At 41.9% G+C, this 16323-nt stretch overlaps 1 protein-coding gene across 6 annotated transcripts in view; it reads left to right on the plus strand.

The window, feature by feature from the left end:
* The window catches only part of afap1 (actin filament associated protein 1), a 350733-nt gene extending 334630 nt beyond the window's left edge, over nucleotides 1-16103 (plus strand). For all 6 annotated transcript variants that reach the window (XM_078164813.1, XM_078164812.1, XM_033609884.2 and 3 more), the window contains 4 exons: nucleotides 6071-6235; nucleotides 6334-6524; nucleotides 6671-6844; nucleotides 9847-16103. In XM_078164813.1, coding sequence (XP_078020939.1) covers nucleotides 6071-6235; nucleotides 6334-6524; nucleotides 6671-6844; nucleotides 9847-9873 — 557 coding nt within the window. In that variant the 3' untranslated portion in view covers nucleotides 9874-16103. The remainder of the gene's footprint in view (nucleotides 1-6070; nucleotides 6236-6333; nucleotides 6525-6670; nucleotides 6845-9846) is intronic.
* Nucleotides 16104-16323: the final 220 nt, after the last annotated feature.

Below are 16323 nucleotides of genomic sequence, written 5' to 3' on the forward strand. Positions count from 1 at the left end.
TCAATGGAATAAATTACTTATTGACTTATTCATACTTCAAAAACAGCATCAATAAGTGGTTAACATAGGGGGGATCAAAATAAAATAAATAAATAAAATAAAAATCAACCAGCCACCCTCCTCCCCTGACAGTCCCTTCATAAGTAATGAACAGTCCCTAAAGTGCGGTGAGGTTTGTACTTCCAGAAAGAGAGAAATGTGAAAGGCTCGTTTCTCCTCTGACACATCACATACCTGTGTACGGCTGGCTCGGCTGCTCAGGTACTTCTGGGCAGTCGTGACATCAAGAAGAGGATATTATTGGAACCGACTTCTCCGTCGCCCGGTAAGCCGATGGCCGCCGTATTTGACAGGAATACATTAACGTTACTGTCTGTGTCTGTAACCCGCTCAACCCACAATCGGTGGGATTTGCCTTTCGTTTCTGCTGCTGGTTGAAATATGTAGGCTGCTCGCACAGCGTGCTGAATGATTTAAGCCTATTTTGCTTGCTTAAAACTATTTTTAGTCGCAAATGCCAGTGCTGTGACGGACGGATCACCACACTACCGACATTTTATTCCGCCCGTCACGGCACGCCGTTTGATTGCGTTATCAAAACGCCGCTATTATTCAGCCTTGCTTTTAACTTATTCCACCGAATACCGAATGTGTGTTTTTTTGCAATATTCGGCCGAATATATTCAGTTACCAAATATTCGGTGCATCCCTAGTGGTGACGGGTTGCGGCAAGGTTTCAGTCTGAGGGCCCTATTTAGAAGGTCTAAAGCGGACGGCGGAGGGCGCATAATCCATGTTGCAAATGTCATTGCTATTTAGATGCAGGCGCAGTTGTCATTTTCACGCCCTGCGCCCTCGTCGTCTAACTAGCAAATGAACTCTCTGGGTGTGTTGGTCTAAAAATGAGGAGTGGTCAGGCGCAGTCATGGCGCGTTGCTAGTTAGATGGCGTAAAAAGCAAATGTGCCAGTGACCAACAAAAACCTGGTCTAAAGTCAACGGCGCAGTATTTCGCTGTTAAACAAGTTGGTAATATGCGTCTCTAGGCGGGTGCACAACGCGTGTGCATTCTGCTCAGACACACACGGAGCAGCCACACATAAAAATATGATTACAATGTGAAAGGTTATTATTGTGCACATTAAAATATTTATCAGAAACACGTCTTAATGGTCAGTCATTAATCAGAATGATCTAATCGCAGTAATAATGATCATCATAATCCGGGAGGTCCAAGCTCGCAGTGTCCGAATATACGGAACTGCGAGCAGACCTCCACGGGCTGATGATGCATAGCCTGTAAAATGAACTTGTCTTTCCCAGTTGAATTGTGATCATTTTGGCATGTAAATCACAAAATCAAAGATGTGAAAACATTTGATAAACTTTATTTTGACATAAACACAACAATAACCAGCTTCTGTGAACTAAAAACGTAAACTTATAGCCCTACAAGTAGGCTACAAATGTATACGTAAAAAAAAAGCTTTTAGAACGTAAAACTGAAGATCATCCTGTCAGGAGGAGGAGGATGCGCAGCGGGCGCACAGCCCGCCGCACAGCCGGGGGCACCCGGGGGAAGCTCCGCAGCCCGCGCGCAGCCAGACCAGACGGCCCAGGTGCAGCCACGGGACCAGCCCTTCCTGCATCTTCAGGCGGGGGGGTTCAGGATGCTGGAGAGGGAGCTGGGCTCTCTAACCTCCCGGGTTAAAATAAAATTGAATAACTTACAATTTGTTGACAGCGTTTCTCTCGTGCACGCGCTATCTCTCTTTCTCTCTCGCAGTCTCACTCTGTTTCTTTCTTTTGACTTTTCTAAGATAACAGATGCTGAATATATACTCCTTATCTGATGCTGTGGCTGTTTGTGGTTGGCTGAGAGGGATGTGAATTTATTAGATTGCGGCTGTGTTAATCAAATCAGGTTGGGTTTCCATTACGCGTGCCAAACGTGCCAAACGGTGCCAATCCCCTTTGATCTGTCATCAGATGTGATGGGACAGTCGATATAGAGATACATTTATCGTCTCCTCAGCTATAAAACGCTCACTCTTTCCAGTTGGTAGGCCCGCCATCTAACTAGCTCTCCGCCGTGCGCTCCAATCGTGCCTCTTTTAAAGGGAATGAGAGGTGACACTCTGATTGGCTTCCGGTGACGATTGAGCTTGGGATGTAGATCTCCAGAGGGTCCTGGCATGGTGTGAACGATGATGTGAAAGATGAACAGAAGTGCGTCGTCTCTCTCTCTGAGTCATTCTTGAAGACGGTTATCGATGCGGGTGGCCATGGAGATTATGGTGTCTAGATCAGTGGGAAGCTCTAGAGGTGCTAACTGGTCTTTAATAGAGTCTGTGAGACCATTCATGAAAGCGTCAATTAGTGCAGGGGTATTCCACCCACTGTCTGCTGCGAATGTCCTGAACTCAATAGCATAGTCTATTACCTGCCGATCACATTGCTTAATTTGCATGAGCACTCTGGAAGCCTCCCTTGCTGGGGAGGAGTGATCAAAAATTCGGCTCATAGTCTCTGTGAACCTGGTGAGTAATTGGCACAGAACTGAGTCTCTGGACCATTCTGCCGTGGCCCATGCCGCTGTTCTGCCCGTCAGATGGGACATAATAAAGGCTATATTTGCCTGATCCGACACAAAGGCAGCCGGGTTGTGTTTAAAATGCAAATTGCACAGTACTAAAAATGGCCGACAATCTCCAGAATCTCCAGAGAACTTCTCTGGGGCAGCCAGGTGAAGTCCAGGAGATAGAGGCCTAGCTTGATCCAAAGCAGCAGTAGTGTCAACAGCAGGTGGAGATGACATGGTAGGAGGTGTAGCAGAGGAATCATCTTTGAGGTGGTTAATGAGAAGATTTAATTGACTTGCCAGGTGGTTCGCTTGGTTGGTAACAGAGAATTGGAAATTCCCTTGTCGATCGGTGAGACCCCTCAGTCCTTGGTTAATGGCATGTTCATGCAGTTGGGTGCCCTGGGCACGTAAGGCTTTCCTCACAGTTTCAGAGTCTGCTGAGTCCATTATGTCAGTTCGTTCTGTTGAGAACGTGACACCAAAGACTGGGACTCAAATGTACACTCTGGAGATGGTAGTGAAGTTTAACAAAAATCTTTACTTGAAAAAACACACAAAAGCACTCTCAATGGAGGAGAAAAAATACAAAATAAAAGCTCTCACAAGGAGGATAAAACTACTAACAAAAAACGCTCTCTTGGAGGATCAAACAATTGTACTAAGGCTCGTAAACAAAACAAAGACTTGAAACAAAAACCTGGTAACATGCATGGATAGCTTGGCCACTAGACAGTACTCTCCTGATCAACATAACAGGACGAAGGGAGACAAGGACTATTTATACATAAGGTAGGGGGAACACAGGAGTGGGGAGACAATCACAGTAGCAGGAAAATCACACAAAGGGAGGAAGTCAGGGTCTGAAACGAGAGGGAAAAGGTGAGTACAAAATAAAACTGGAAGTGCAAGACGAGACTAGACATGAGTGACTTTAACTTAACATAAAAGTGCTCATGACAACGAAAGACTAAACATGAAACTAAACTAAGGCATGATATGATCAACATAAACATTAACTTAACAGATTTTACGTGACTTGATAGTATCCTCTGTAGTAGAATTAACATCATGTTATACACTGTCGCCACCTGGATTTAACTAAGCAAATAGGTACGAGTCTCCTATTGGATAATTACTGCATGGGCGATTATCTTTCAGCTGGCAACAAGTTATTTAACCCCAACTGGTGCAATGAGTTGCTTCTCATTTCCTAAACAACCATGTCGAAAGACACATCCCGTGGTCGTGGAAAAGATGTTAGTCTGTTTGAGAAGGGTCAAATCATTGGCATGCATCAAGCAGAGAAAACATCTAAGGAGATTGCAGAAACTACTAAAATTGGGTTAAGAACTGTCCAACGCATTATTAAAAACTGGAAGGATAGTGGGGACCCATCGTCTTCGAGGAAGAAATTTGGCCGGAAAAAAATCCTCAATGATCATAATCGGCGATCACTTAAACGTTTGGTGAGATCAAATCGAAGAAAAACAACAGTAGAACTCAGGGCTATGTTTAATAGTGAAAGTAAGAGCATTTCCACACGCACAATGCGAAAGGAACTCAAGGGATTGGGACTGAACAGCTGTGTAGCCTTAAGAAAACCACTAATCAGTGAGGCTAACCGGAAAAAAAGGCTTCAATTTGCTAGGGAGCATAAAGATTGGACTCTGGAGCAATGGAAGAAGGTCATGTGGTCTGATGAGTCCAGATTTACCCTGTTCCAGAGTGATGGGCGCATCAGGGTAAGAAGAGAGGCAGATGAAGTGATGCACCCATCATGCCTAGTGCCTACTGTACAAGCCTGTGGGGGCAGTGTTATGATCTGGGGTTGCTGCAGTTGGTCAGGTCTAGGTTCAGCAACAGTATGTGCTCAAAGAATGAGGTCAGCTGACTACCTGAATATACTGAATGACCAGGTTATTCCATCAATGGATTTTTTCTTCCCTGATGGCACGGGCATATTCCAAGATGACAATGCCAGGATTCATTGGTCTCAAATTGTGAAAGACTGGTTCAGGGAGCATGAGACATCATTTTCACACATGGATTGGCCACCACAGAGTCCAGACCTTAACCCCATTGAGAATCTTTGGGATGTGCTGGAGAAGGCTTTGCGCAGCGGTCAGACTCTACCATCATCAATGCAAGATCTTGGTGAAAAATTAATGCAACACTGGATGGAAATAAATCTTGTGACATTGCAGAAGCTTATCGAAACAATGCCACAGCGAATGCGTGCCGTAATCAAAGCTAAAGGCGGTCCAACGAAATATTAGAGTGTATGACCTTTTTTTTTTGGTGGTGACTTTTTTTTTGGCCAGGCAGTGTACATGCATACTCTTATCATGATGGCCAACCAGCAGATGGTGACATGAAATAGAATGCTTGTCAATGTATGTTTATTATGAAACTTTTACACTCCTGAAGGACTGACATAGACAGCTGAGGGCAGCACTTTCAGTCGCTAATTTCTCTAGTTGTACTGAATAAAGTAGTAGCCATGTTTCTTCTTTCACCTCTATTCAGCATGAACGAAAAAGTCCCATACCTCTGATTGATTCAGTATTTGTACATGGGTCTATGATCCAGCAAAAGCATCTAGAAATACCAGATAAGAAAGAGGACACAGCTCATTGCTATTCAAGTAAAAAAGAATACAAATATTGGAATGACTTTAATCAGTCATCATATCCTACTGAAATGTGTCTGCTGGAACATTTTTATGCCTCCACGCTGGTGTCCATCTGTTCATACGTTCGTCCCATTCTCGTGAACACGATATTTCAAGAACGCCTTGAGAGAATTTCTTAAAATTTGACACAAACATTCCCTTGGGATCAACAGTAAACTGATCAGATTTTGGTGGTCATAGGTCAAAGTTAATGGTCACTGTGACCTTGTCTGTCTCATTCTTGTGAACACCATATCTCAAGACCACCTTGAGGGAATTTCTACAAATTTTGCACAAACATTCACTTGGACTCAGCGATAACTCAAGAATTTTTATGCTAATTATTACAAAACGTCACACACACGTACACACACATGACTAATAGGGTAAAATAATGAAGTGATGAATATAATCAAAAGGTCAAAGGTCAACATCACTGTGACATCATAATATTCTGCAAAAGTACTTTTCTGGTCATTATTCAATGTCATATCTCAGGAACAGCAGGGGAGACATTTCATCAGATACTAAATTAGTGACACTAATCTTAAAACTGTACTGACTGTATAGATCTTCTGTGCTGTTGGGGGAAGGATGTGTGTGAAGCAATCTTGTTTTCACAGACATGAATGTAAACTGTAAGAGAAACTTGACTCATACATGGAGGCATATAACTGTGGGCAGTAATTTTAGTTTTTGAAATAAAATACCACATAAGACAACATCAACAAGCTCACAGTGGGTCATGTGACAGTCGACTTGCAGGATTTCAGCCTGTTGGATCCAGCTTCTTCACACCAAGTCTTTGTTCTGCAGATGCAGACCAGTGTAAGTACGGGAAGAACCGCGTGGAGGCTGATGCCAAGAGACTGCAGGCCAAGGAGGAGGAGCTGATGAAGAAGAAGCAGGAGATAAGGAACCATCTGACCCAGCTGAAGAAAGAGAGGAGAGACCTGCGCACTGCAGTGGAAGCTGCTGTTGGTAGGAGTAACAAAAGCTCATTACAGAAGCTATGTCTTACATCTCCAAGTTTATTTAAGGGGCATTCACAGAGCAGTTCCCATCTCCTCCTCCAATAGGCAAACGTTCGCACGCCTCACTGTCGGAGCAACTGAAGAAAGTGGAGCAAGACTGCAAGCAGAGGGAGGAGGAGCGGGTAAATTTGGAACTGGAGCTAACTGAAGTGAAGGAGAGTCTGAAGAAAGCCCTGAGTGGTGGGGTCACCCTGGGCCTCACCATCGAACCAAAAGCTAGCTCCTCTGGAATCCAGGTTAGGAACACCTGCTACCCTGTACTGTCTTGTGTTTCATTTGTGGTGCTGTAATACTTCAACACTAATTCAGAAATCACATGTTGCTAGCTTGAAGCTATCTGCCATTAGCTGTCTAATTCTTTTCCCTGTCTGTATGTGTGTAGTCACCGGCGATGCTGCGACGGAACCTTGAATCTTCTCCCTTCTCCAGCTGTGACACCAGTGACACAGAGTCCTGCTCCGGACCACTGCCAGTCAACAGTGCCTCACTGCTCTGCCGGCAGCAGGGCAGCCAGAAGGTCTCACCAGTCCGGGGACACGTCCTCAGGAAGGCCAAGGTCAGAGCTCACAATGCAGACAGGGAATACGGCAATGAAGAATAGTTTGCTAATATCAGGCTGGCTTTGGCACATCCATATGAGCTGCAGGTACAATACACCAGCACATCGGCAGTCAGTGCGTTTACATGCACAGTTAAGTGGATGTACAGTTATAGCTCAACTAGGCCATTTATTAGACTACTGTCCTTGTCCCAGTATACAAGCACGGGAGGGGAAACAATTTATTGACAGTCCTTCCAAAAAAATGCGGAGTTTTTTTGTGATTGTTGCGGGCAAAAATCCTTGATTATGCGGCACGTTTTCTTAAAAAATGCGATGGAATATGCGGGATATTTATGCAATTTCATGCAATGAAATTGCGGGAACTTGCAAAAATTGCGGGAACTTGTAAAAATTGCGGGAAATTGCAAAAATTGCGGTTTGGTGGTTTGATGAAAAAGAGGAAAAAAGTGATTCCCCCAACACCCTGTTCTCACTAGGCTACTACCTTAATGTAGTCATTTCTTATTACTTCCTAGGATAAGCAAGCATACTACATCACAGAAAGTGCAGGGAATATTTAAGTTCTCATCTTGTTTTATTTCAGACCTTAATAAACACATGGCTCAAACTTACAAGACATTGCTGAGTCAAACAAGTTCTGTAGCTAGAATATGCTACAACTTATGTAAAAATAAATAAATAAAATAGATATTATGTCATGAAGGCTATGGAGAGAGATCCGTTTTTTGCGCACCAGCTGGTTAAGCGCTTTTTGACAGGAGTCGGGCGACAGAGACCTGTCACGCGCTCTTTGGCACCGCAGTGGGATTTACCCCTGGTGTTACGCGCTCTGGAAGAACCTCCCTTCGAGCCTCTGTCACAAATCTCTCTCAAACTACTGTCATTAAAGACAGCACTTCTCTTAGCCCTGACTTCGTTAGAGAGTGAGTGATCTATATGCACTTTCAGTCTCCCCATCTTGTCTCGTTATCAGAGATGACGGGAGCGCAGCTACTCTGAGGCCGAATCCCACATTCATGCCTAAAATCATAACCAGCTCTTTTAGATCGAGAGTTATTTCACTGGAAGGTTTCTTCCCTCCTCCCCACAGGAGTGAGAGAGAAGAAACATCACACCGACTCTGCCTAGTGCGTGCTCTCTCTCATTACGTGACGCGCACAGCAAGCCTCAGAGAGACACAACAGTTGTTTGTATTTCGGATTTCGGAAATCGGCGATTTATGCGGCGAAAGTGCGGCGTCTTTGAAAAAATGCGGCCCCCGCATGAATATGCGGACTTTGGCTGATTATGCGTTGAATTATGTGATCGCATAATTGCGTTTTTCTGGAGGGACTGTATTGATCAAAGTATGTCTGACTGCGCTATGATAGGTGGTATAATTATCATAGGATATGATTATCATACCATCATAATTCTGGAATTGAAGTTGCCATCATGCTATTAGGGATTTACACAAGATGTTGCCAAGGACTCTACAACTTGAGTTCTCTTTATTTCAGCCTGTATTTGTTTCCATCTTGTTAAATGGTCTTCATTAAAAGAGAGCTGAATTAACTATTAGCAGCTCCTTTTTGCAGTGCATCCATGGGTGTACAGACAACTATCACTGGATTACTGTGATACTGAAGAAAACTTCAAAATGTATCATGATATACTTGGTTAAGGGCACCTAATTACTTGTTTATGACTTACACAGAGTTTAGGACTTGGACGTGATGGAACTTGCAGGACTTCATATGACTGAGATTTGTAAAACACTGAGTCTTTACCACCTCTGAGTTCTGGAAAACTGTCAGTGTAGTTCACAAAAGTGATCTTATGGAATAGCATATGAGGAGTGAGGATGAGGAAAATCAGAGATGCTGGGATTAAGAGGGTCATCAATGCCAAGACAAGGTGGGTGACAAGAAGAGCAGAAACTGGGGTAGTTCAGTTACAGAATAAGAATATGTTGGTGTTGATGCTTTGAACATTTATTACACAACAAATTCCCCTTTAAATAATTAGTAATGGTACTTCTTATCAAGATCACTAATGCATCAGGATAACAAGTTTTATTTATTCTTTTCTTGATTTAATTACAGGCTTGAGACTAGATCAGGCTGAAAATGTCATTCTTGTAAATCATTATTTTAATTTTTTAATGCCAAAGCGCCAGCAATAGTTGTGGCTGGAGGCATCGTGTTTTCAGGTTGTTGTCCGTCCCATTCTCATGAACTTGATAGTTTAAGAATGCTTTGATGGAATTTCTTAAAATTTGGCAGTCCTCATCCTTAAGTCTAAGTGGGCTCAAGGATGACTCCACTTGGACTCAAGGATGAAGCAAACAGATTTTGATGTTCAAAAGTCAAGGTCATCATGACCTTGCATCGATCTCATTCTCCTGAATGCAGTATCTTAAAAGAGATACTCTGCTAGTTTGCAAGAGGCTTTGTATCAGAACAGTGTGGGTAGTATGTGTAAATAAACTGCAGTAAACTTCCTTCCATCTAACCAGTACCTAGATATCCCTCCTTGCTCTCAAAATCCCGTCATCTGGTGGAGTTTTGCCGTCTCTTGGGCTGTTGCTCAAACTGCAGGCTATACTTCCGCATTTTCGTATTACCCGTCACTCAAGCCGCCAGTGCATTCTGGTAATTGTAGGTTTTCTCCCTCTTAAGCAAAAGTGTCCCTTACCTCTGTTTTCTCTGGTTCTGTAGCACCAATTTCAAGTATTTTTGTCTTTCTATTGCAGAGACATTCTAGTGTTATTAAAAGGCCATCTTTCCAGCAGTGAAATACTCCTTTAAGAAGGCTTTCAGAGAATTTTTGGCACAGATGTCCATTAATTACTCCTAGATTTAAAATATTTATTTTTTATCTTTATCTTTTATCAGTTTTCTATATAATTTTATTAGGTTTGCATTATTTATTTTACTTTTAATCCTTGTTGTCCTTTATTCCAAAAAATTGCTGTGGTGATGACAACCTGTTGTCTCTCTGTGTTTGTTTTGCAGGAATGGGAGCAGAAGACCGGCACATAAACCGCCTGACCCCTCACATCAGTCTCACCTTCAGTTCTTTTTTCTCTTTTTAAGAAATTGTTTATATATTTATTTGTTTATACTGTCAGAGAGTGGGTTGAGGAGCACACAAGCATCCACGTGAACAAAACCAGTTGCTGTCACTACCAAAATATACACAGGCAACCTTTTTAACTAGTTTTGCCATTAAGCATGCTTAGTGTACTAAGTTGTGCAACTTGTGTCGTCCGCTGTACTTTCTTTTCAAGCAACCACCTTTTTATCCTTTTCACTCAAACCTGTTTGACTGTTTGGGTTCAAAAAGGTCAAAACCAAGTATTTATTTGTAAATGTTTAGAGGAAATACTAGCTTCCCTTTATTTATGTTGATATATTTAAAGGGGTTTTTTTTTTGTTGAATTTGTGGCACTCCACAGAATCCCATCTCCTACACCGTTTATCGTTCTCATACATGGGTGTCGGCATCAGCAAACAAAGTACATCACGGTAATCAGAACACACACCAGCTGAATAACAATGCAGCTCCTCTTTAAAGGAATAGTTTGGATTATTTGAAGTGGGGTTATTTGAGGTACTTATCCATTATCTGACATGGAGAATAAGCAATGTACTGCTGTGGAGAGGTCAGCAATAAAACAGATTTTAACCACCTAAAAAAAGTCCCTCCTAAGAAAATAAATATCAGATTAAGTGTACACTATACTGAGAAAATTTTCAGCGCTTTACCTTTCCAGTAGACTGCCTGTTCTGATGGGGAAGCCGTTGACAACTTCAGTTCCCCATCTATGCTCTCGTCAAAGCCACTAGTCTCCCTCGACAAAAACAGGGATTTTAGCTCGCTGAACACAGGAGCTGCTGGTCGAATGTTGCTTTGATCAGTTAGATAGTTTGTGACTTTTGTGAATCCAAACTAAATCTTTTAAATGCCAAAGTCACACAATAACACAAATAAAATAACTGTTAGAGGCAGCAGTAGACCAGCAGCTTCTGTGTTCAGGAATGTTAAATCACTGTTTTTTTCAGTGGAGTAAAAGTAACGACCTAATTTTCCAGTCGCAAATCACTGTCTGCGACAGGTAAAGTGAGGAAAAACTCTTAATACAACGCACACTTAAACTGATATTGATTTTTTTAGGTGGGACTTCTTTTGGGTGGATAAAATCAGCAGTAGATTGCTTAGCTCCCATATAGGACTTCAACCTGATTCACCAAACTGGAGATGTGCCAAATGACATCTACTGTATGTAATACATTGACGATGGATACGTACCTCACACAGCCTCACTTCAGAAAATCTGAACCATCTCTTCAAGGGGCTTTTGAAAAAGCAGAATCATTCTAAAGATCATCAAAAAACATAATGAACTGTGGAGGTTGATCAGTATGGCTGTTAGACATGTTGACATGTTTAAAGAGGGCTGATTTATGCAAAGCAGTGTAGTTGTTTACCTTTTGGGGTTTTATTTTTTGTTTTTTTGTTTTGTTTTATTTTTGTTTTATTAAAATCAAAAGTAGGGTATGTAACACACAAGAGTGTCCCATCCCATTAATAAAGAAGATATTCATTTTTCTTACTTGGTTATATTTGGGACAGTGTAAGGACATTTTTACACACAGAAATGAATTAATTAGAAATCAATGAAATATGTTTTGTTCGAACCTACCTGGTAACTGTTTTACTTCCTGTCTATATTTTCTGTGCCTGCAGGGGTGCCAAAATGTAGAATATAATTTTTTGACTCAAAAATGTTGAATGAATACTACCACAAACAGAGAGGATCTGATTTTTGCACTCCAATATTAAGTATTAAATACACAAAAACAAGATCAGGTAAGGGGGCTCTTGTAGCATAGTTACAAAGAACTAGTGCTGCACGATTAATCTAATTGCAATCACAATTGCGATGTCAGGCTGTGCGATTACATAACCGCATAAAAGGCTGCGATTTGCAATTTATTGTAAATAAATGTTAACGTGTGTGCCTGTGAACGTGACTACCTCTCCTGTAGTGTGTGGAGTTTGTTGACATTACGCCCACAAGCTATCCTGGTGTGTGCAGCACGTATGGTCAGGTAACCAGCCAGCGTGCAGCAGTGACCAACATAGACAGTGAAGAAGAGCATGAGCACGACCATGAAAAGACTGAGTTGGTGGCGAAAAAAACGCAACGTCTATTATATGGCGATACTTTGGATTCAGGTACGGCGACATTGAACAGAAAGACGTGCTGTGTAAAAGTTTAAAAGTTAAAGTCGCCACGTCCCGCGGCAACACGACCAATCTATATCAGCACTTGAGACAGCACAGAGGAAAGTAGGAAGAATGCAAGCAAGAGAAAGCCGAGCCGTGTAACGTTAAAGACAAAGGGACAACTGAAAGCCGCCAGAGCCTCATAAAACAACATCCCAGCACAGTTACGCAAACATTTGTAAGTGTCACGGGGAAATCATGGACTCCATAACAAACTATATAATAACAAATGAAAAATTGAGCAATTTTGCTCGGTTTCAGCCCACTTGACATGCTGCTGTGTTGTGCTATGGCGCAACAACGCCTGAACACAACACAGGCTCGCTCCGCTGGGGGTACAGTGCCGTGCTGCGGCTGTTGATGGTCATTTACACTGTCCATAACAATAACTATGTCAGGTCAGGTCAGTGCCCCCTGATATAATGTAGGGGAAACACTGAATCAAGCAAGAAGACTAATGATACCATTTTTTTTTTATTATATTGTAATCGCAATCGCAAATCGCGATATTGTCCACTCAAATCACAATCGCACATTTTTATCAAATCGTGCAGCACTACAAAGAACATACTAAATCTGCTCACAAATAAGCCTGGTTCCAGACCTCTGAGTTGCTGCCCACGTCTTTGATTTGGTGCTGTGCTCACTGCTATCTGTTTTCCCCTGGTTGGAAACATCAACCAATACCAGGCTAGCTAGCTACATTAATAAAAAAAAAAAAAAGACATAAACCTGAATGAGATGGAAGCAGCTCTACAACGTAGGGCTCATTTATACTCCATTTGCATACGAAAATAGATAACATCAGTTTCAAACGTCATAAACATCACTGCCCTCACACTTCCATGCATCCTTTATGATGACATAGATACAGCCTATAGATGGGACTTAGAGGGCAGAGTCAACAGTTTCACACAATAACATACGAGGTGACGGTGGAGGAGGCCATAATATTGTATCTTATAATGGAGGCAGCGTCGTAGACAGTGGTGGTCTGTAAGGCCTGTAAATACATGGTTCCTACAGTCATGGAAAATCTAGAAAAGTCATAAAATTAGTAGAAATCATTGAAAGATTTGGAAAAGTCAATAATTTTTTGTTGTGTCAAATGAAGTTGTTGCGGTAATCTGTCGTGGATTATCTTCCACGTAATGTAACATAACAGCAAATTCACTTCCTGTAGCTGTTGACGTAATGTAGCTCTAATACGTCAATTTGTGACGTTTTGCTAACCATCATGTAGGTTTCTTCATTTTCCCACCATGTTCCATCCTTCTCTTCATGTATGCCACCTACCTGAAATTATGTTTGAATAGAGTTTCTGATATGTTTGAAAAATGCCAGCCAAGTGGGACAAGACTAAAAAAATGTGTTAGGAGATCTCCAGGCACCTCACGATTCGATTCAATTATGATTCAGAGGGCAACGATTTGATGATAAAACAATTATCGATGCATCACGTTTCATCAAAATTCTATAAATGATACATTTTTCTCACTGTGTGACTGCTTGCTACTTTTAAAATACAGCATACTCTATCAATCATAGCATAGCATCGGCCAGCTCCTACAAGGGTCCAACAACTACATAGCTGTGCTAATTACTCCCATGCAATGGTTTCGGATTTTCTTCATTTTCAGACTGATTTTGCGGGTTTTGAGCTAAAAGTTTTGCCTGGAGCACATTGTGTATTAATGATACTCGTCACCCACAGGGGTTGGAAGGACAAATACATTTCTTCCTCGTTCCAAAACCAAAATCAACCCTGAAAAGTGTAGGGTTAGCTAACATTAGCGACTGAAGGTATAGTTTACTGAATACACATGCTACTTTTGCTTTTTAATGATTATAACAGTGAATAAAGACCTACTCTGCTTCACAGGGACCAGTGAAGGGAAACAGAGAAACTTGAAAAACTGATATTCAACCAGCTGTGTGTCATTGCAGTGTGTGCAGATAAACAGTGTCTGACTTCCTCTGGAGCTACCCGCCTGTCCAGTGGGGGAGGTCTGGGTGCTGGGGGCAACAAGGGGGGAAGCCAAACACCGTTCATCTGCACTCACTGTGATGACCCACAGCAGGTTGAATATCAGCTTCCCTTTATATTTATGGTCATCTGTCTCAATCACCAGTGATGTAGTGGTTCACTTGTACACTGGGATCTGTTCTCTATAGTGGGGCTTCAGCTTCAAATCTTTATTGTAGAATTAAGAACTGATTATTTCTTTCACCCCTATTAAGCATCGTGGGACAGTCATGAAAAAGTTTTAAAATTTTGTCCATGAAAATGTGTGGGAACCCTGAAAATACATCACGTGGATGGAGAATTCTTGTCATTATATAAACGTATTGTTCATTTCTACTATTTTTTAAATGTCTTCAGCATCTCCTACTGACGTATCTCATTTGAACTATGCTACACTGCCTCCATGATCTCTGGTGGTACTGCTCCGTTTCGTCTGTATCTGTAAGCTTTCAGAAAACGTGCAACATAGAGCACAGACAGAAGGCTTCATCTGTGTCTGTATATGTATCTGACATTGAGCATAAATGAGCCCTTACAGAAACTCTAAAGTGGACATAATTTAACTGCCTTTAGCAACAACAAACATCACTGACTGAAGATAAATAAATATGATTTTAGTAGGATGGATATGTCACTCTCTACAGATTAGTTAGGGCCAAACCAAAACAAGTAACCTACTTAAAAACCAACTCAATGTCAGACTGATAAAGTCAAATGGTAATTAGCTAATAGCCACAGATCTGGCAGGCAGCTGCAAAATTAGTGTTTAACAAGGATTATTTAAGCTAGCAATGAACATAACCGATGGCTCACTTCACCGCCCCCTGACTGAAACCTGTTGTCACAACTGTAACTGTCAGTATTCAGTCACCCAATGCAGCTTTAGCCACGCTGTTTCAGGGGTATCTTGTTAATTGTGCCTCTCTAAATAGTCCCTTAGTGTGATGATGATGATGGCTGTTATTAGACTGTAGTCACATTCTAGCAGGGTGTGTGTTAGTGTTGGTAAAGCTGGGAAGGACAGGCCGAGGCGTGGCTGCCCTTAGATTTGCATTGGAAAACTCAGAAACCTCAACCGCTATGGCTGATGTTAGTCCCTCATTCAAGAGCCTTGGTCCAGCTCCTCTGATCACGCCACTGGTTTACTGTAGTGCTGTGATCTGGCTCTGTGTGTAGTTTGTGTGTGTATGTGTGTGCATGGGTGCTGTCTCTCTCAGTGCCTCCAAGGCACATTCCAAACCCATCACCATTACACTGACTGAAATAGAGGCAATTGCTGTAAACTTAAATTGCTGTGTGTACTGTTGAATTAAAGACTGTGACTTTGATTTTCAGACTGCTTCACACACACACACACACACACACACACACACACACACACACTCATTAATGTCACATTTTATGGTGCTTTTTTAATATTTTGTTCCATTGCTTATGCTGTTATGCTTGCTGTTGTGCTGATACTGCTATGTATACATACATGGTGCTTTATCTGGATTTTTTATGGAATTAGCATTAGCAATCACTACTGCCACAGTGACACACTACATACAGCACATTGGCGCCAACTGCTCCTTACTCATGTAAGTATTTCCTTTTCTCTTCCTGTTTTCAAACCCATATCCCACAAGTCTGCCAGCTGTAGAGTGTATTCAGCATGTTAGCATGAAGACAGCATCTGGGGAGTTATATCTACAAGTATTTAGTTAAGTATATACTTAATTTTGATTCCCTTTTGGCTCAGCGAGGCTTCTAACTGAGCAAGATGTCTGATGTCAGTAAATGTGAACCTGCTGTATAGAGCTTTGTGTCTGGGATGGAGGGGGTGGGAGTTCTCATGCATCAGTGCTTGTTTTTGCACCTTATATATTTTCTACTCTGTTGTATATCTCAGACAGTCTCCGCCTCGGTGACAGACATGCGTGTACATAAATTAATAAACCTCCTGACAAACAGCCTCAGTGACTGCGTGCCTTATTGGTGGGGTTGTTATGAATTTTGATTATAACAAAATAGAGAAATGCCCTTCATATTTTTGAGTCTGAGGTCATGGTTCTGTGCTGGAAAAAGGTGGATTGCCCTCTCTGGGTTAGTAGAGAGTTACTGCCTCAAGCCAAGGAGTCTTGTTAATCAGTGAGGGTAAATGGAGTCTGAGATGGTTTGCGGTTTGGTG

This window comes from Epinephelus lanceolatus, chromosome 22, assembly GCF_041903045.1.
Source record: "Epinephelus lanceolatus isolate andai-2023 chromosome 22, ASM4190304v1, whole genome shotgun sequence".
Lineage (NCBI taxonomy): Eukaryota > Metazoa > Chordata > Actinopteri > Perciformes > Serranidae > Epinephelus > Epinephelus lanceolatus.